General features: G+C 47.0%; 1 protein-coding gene across 2 annotated transcripts in view; it reads right to left on the bottom strand.

Moving 5' to 3' along the window:
* Positions 1-2825, bottom strand: part of LOC145416296 (uncharacterized) — a 41971-nt gene extending 39146 nt beyond the window's left edge. Inside the window, exons 1-2 of one of the 2 annotated variants that reach the window (XM_080285295.1) lie at positions 2702-2788; positions 334-432 (exon numbers count right to left, since the gene is read on the bottom strand). In XM_080285295.1, the coding sequence (XP_080141421.1) occupies positions 334-409 (76 nt within the window). In that variant the 5' untranslated portion in view covers positions 410-432; positions 2702-2788. Of the gene's footprint in view, positions 1-333; positions 433-2701 lie in introns of both variants that reach the window. The other variant, XM_080285296.1, reaches the window with a different exon arrangement.
* Between the last annotated feature and the right edge of the window lie 895 nt (positions 2826-3720).

The following is a 3720-nucleotide window of genomic DNA, read 5'->3' as shown; positions in this document are numbered from 1 at the left end:
CCAACCCAACCCAACCCGACCCAACCCAACCCAACCCAACCCAACCCAACCCAACCCAACCCAACCCAACCCATTCCAACTCAACCCAACCCAACCAGACCTAACCAAACCCAACCCGACCTAAACCAACCCAACCCAACCCAACCCAACCCAACCCAACCCAACCCAACCCAACCCAACCCAGCCCAGCCCAACCCAACCCAACCCAACCCAACCCAACCCAGCCCAACCCAACCCAACCCAACCCAACCCAACCCAGCCCAACCTAACCCAACCTAACCCAACCCAAACCAAGCCCAGCCAAGCCAAGCCAAGCCAAGCCAAGCCACTCACCTCGCTGGTCGGTATGGGTGTGTTGGTCCTTCACTCCATCCGCCATCTTGAAACTCTCCTCCCGCGTCTTCTCCATTCCTACCTCCCTCACCCCCCCGCCTGAGGGAGGGAGGGAAGAGTGGAGGAAAGAGGGAGGGATGGAGGGAAGAGTGGAGGGGAGAGGGAGGGAAGGAAAAGGAGGCGGGAGGAGGAACGGAGGGAGAGAAGAGGAGGAAAGAGGGAGAGAAGAAGGGAAGAGATGAAGGAAGAAAAGGATGGAGGGAGGAGGAGGAGGAGGAGGGAAGAGGAACGGAGGAAGGGAAGAGGTGCAGGAAGGAGGAAATGGAGGGTAGAGGAGGAGGGGGGAGAGGAGAGGAGGGAAGAATGAGAGGGATGGAGGAGGGAGGAGGAGAAAGACGGAAGGGAAGAAGAAAGGAATGAGAGTGAGAGGAGAAGGAGGAAGAGAAGGAGGAGGAGGAGGAGGAGGAACAGGAGGAAGAAGAAGAGGAGGAGGAAGAGGAAGAGGAGGAGGAGGAGAAGGAAGAGGAGGAAGGAGGAAGACAGAGAAAATGATTAGTTAAAGAAATATTCAATTTTATTTATTACCAACACTCAAACCAGATCCCAGACAGTGAGAGAGAGAGAGAGAGAGAGAGAGAGAGAGAGAGAGAGAGAGAGTGTAGAGAATATTAATGAGTAAAAATACGAATAAGTAAAGAAAGCGAGTGAGTGAAAAGAGTGAATGAGTAGAGAAAGGGGGAGAATAAAGACAGAGAGAGTTAAAGATAGGCGAAAGTAAAGAAAGTGTGCACATAAAGAGAGTGAGAGGGCTAAGTGTGTGGGATGGCAGGCTTCTCTTGTTTATATCAACTTTTGCTCTCAGGGAAGGACAGGTGAGCTTTCTCTCTCTCTCCTCTCTCTCTCTCTCTCTCTCTCTCTCTTTGCCCTCCTTCCCGTTCCTTATTCTTTTTCTTTCCCAACTCTTTTCCCTCCTTTCCTTACTGTTCTCCTTCCTTCATCAACTTACTCTTGCTTTCCTTTCCTTTCCTTACTCTTTCCTTCATTTCTCTCCCCACTCTCTTCTTTCCTTCAGCCTGCAGTCTACTGCGTTCACATTCAGATAAGCCGTGAGTTGAAGCTACTACTACTACTACTACTGCTACTACTACTACTACTACTCCTTTGTTCGTTCCACACCCAGACAATATTTTTCCAACTAGAGGGCTACGCTTGGCGAACTGAAGGGATTAAAAAAAACTTCACTGCTAGAAGCCTCTTAGAAGAAACCTTGCTATCACCTTCACTGCTAGAAACCTGTTAGAAGAAACCTCACTAACACCTTCATTGCTATATTTCTCTCACTTTAACTTGGCCCAGATTTTCTTTTGCAGTTTATTTCACGTAACTCAGTGGAAGAAAGCTACGATGGTGCAGCTCTACATCTCTCCACAGCACTTCCTCGTGACTAGCATCATATTCTAGTGTAAATCTACTGTTACAACTCAACATTCAAGGCGGAGAGATAGCAATTTTAGATCAGGTTAGAGTGACAAAGGTATAGTATATTCTAGTGTGATGCTATTGTTACATATTAGCATTCAAGGTGTTTAGCCAGGTGAGAATAAAATTACCTGTACTTTCTAAGCTAACTAAAATCACCTGGCGGCAGTGTGATTGAAGCTGTAATTACGTCGTTGAGCTGAAGGGGTTATATAAGGATGTGGGGGTTGCCCTAGTTACAGTTGCAGAGGTGAGGGTGATGGCGACAACACCCCCCACACACCCCCACCCCCACCCTTACCCCCACTTATGACTGACACATGAAGGCTACTCTCTCTCTCTCTCTCTCTCTCTCTCTCTCTCTCTCTCTCTCTCTCTCTCTCTCTCTCTCTCTCCCTAAGTTCACAATCTAAAGACCTTATTATCAGTGAGGTTACTGGAAACAGGGCTTCCTATCACCCCCTCCTAAGCGATTTACTTTACATACCACACCGTAACATTCGTTTTCATCAACAGGCACAGGTGAGGGTGTGAGGGCAGCAGGTACATACATACATACATACATACATACATACATACACACATACATACATACATACGTACATACATACAGTCATACATACATACATACATACATACATACATATATACACACATACATAGATATACATACATACATACACACCTGGGGCTGTTGCTAATTGGTGCAGGGGTATGTGAGGGCAGTACATACATACATACATACATACGTACACACCTACATACATGCATACATAGATATACATACATACATACACACCTTGGACAGTGTTGTTAATTGGTGCTGTGGTATGTGAGTGCAGTACATACATACATACACACATACACACACACATACACATACACATACCTGGAGCAGTGTTATCAGCAGGGGCGGCAGGTGAAGGTGATAGGGCAGCAGCAGGTACGGTCTTGCCCTTGTGGTCCCTCTGATTGGCCAGGGTCTTGAGGTCTAGTAGTTGCCGGACCTCCTCATCCACGCCACCCTGAAGGAAGAAATATTTACCTGAAGGAGGAAACATTTACCTGAAGGAGGAAACATTTACCTGAAGGAGGAAACATTTACCTGAAGGAGGAAACATTTAAGAAAGAAACATTTACCTGAAGGAGGAAACATTTACCTGAAGGAGGAAACATTTACCTGAAGGAGGAAACATTTAAGAAGGAAACATTTACATGAAGGAGGAAACATTTACCTGAAGGAGGAAACATTTATCTGTAAACCATAGAAGTCCTCGCCCGCGTCCAGTGGGGCCGCTTGTACGGGTTACAGGGATACAAAACGCACCTGCACCCGCCCGAAAGGTGAGCGCAGGTGAGTGAAACAGGTGGTGAAGACAAGGTGTTATGTACAGATCCATTGCTACGAGTGGAAAGGTTGTGTGTGTGTGTGTGTGTGTGTGTGTGTGTGTGTGTGTGTGAGAGAGAGAGAGAGAGAGAGAGGCAGGCCAGAGCTTCAATTAGTTACTTTCTCCATCGTTTCGGAATAAAGACGGGTTCTGTGTCACCCAAAAAGTTAGAGAAAATAAAGCGAGCTCTAATCTGTGTCTGTCTCCCACCCAGCATTTCCAGAAGCTATTATGTTGGTGAATGAGGCTTGTTAAGGTGTGTGTGGAGAGGGATAAGGCCCCCACTCCACACCCACGCACCGCCACTCCACCCCTCTCAGAAGAAAGAGAGGGATTATAGTTAATTATACCCCCCAAGAGAGAGAGAGAGAGAGAAGAGAATCACACCCTGTAAGCCTTCAAACAGTTCTCCATTCCTGGAAACACTCGACCAGAAAGAACCAAAATAAATATTCTTTCACTTTAAGATGCCTGGGCACTTTCCCCTCAAAATACTGGAGGTCATAGGCAGAGGGAAATA

This window comes from Coenobita brevimanus, chromosome 105, assembly GCF_032717465.1.
Source record: "Coenobita brevimanus isolate Jiangsu-jjx chromosome 105, ASM3271746v2, whole genome shotgun sequence".
Classification (NCBI taxonomy): Eukaryota; Metazoa; Arthropoda; class Malacostraca; order Decapoda; family Coenobitidae; genus Coenobita; species Coenobita brevimanus.
This window is presented reverse-complemented; position numbering and strand designations above follow the sequence as displayed.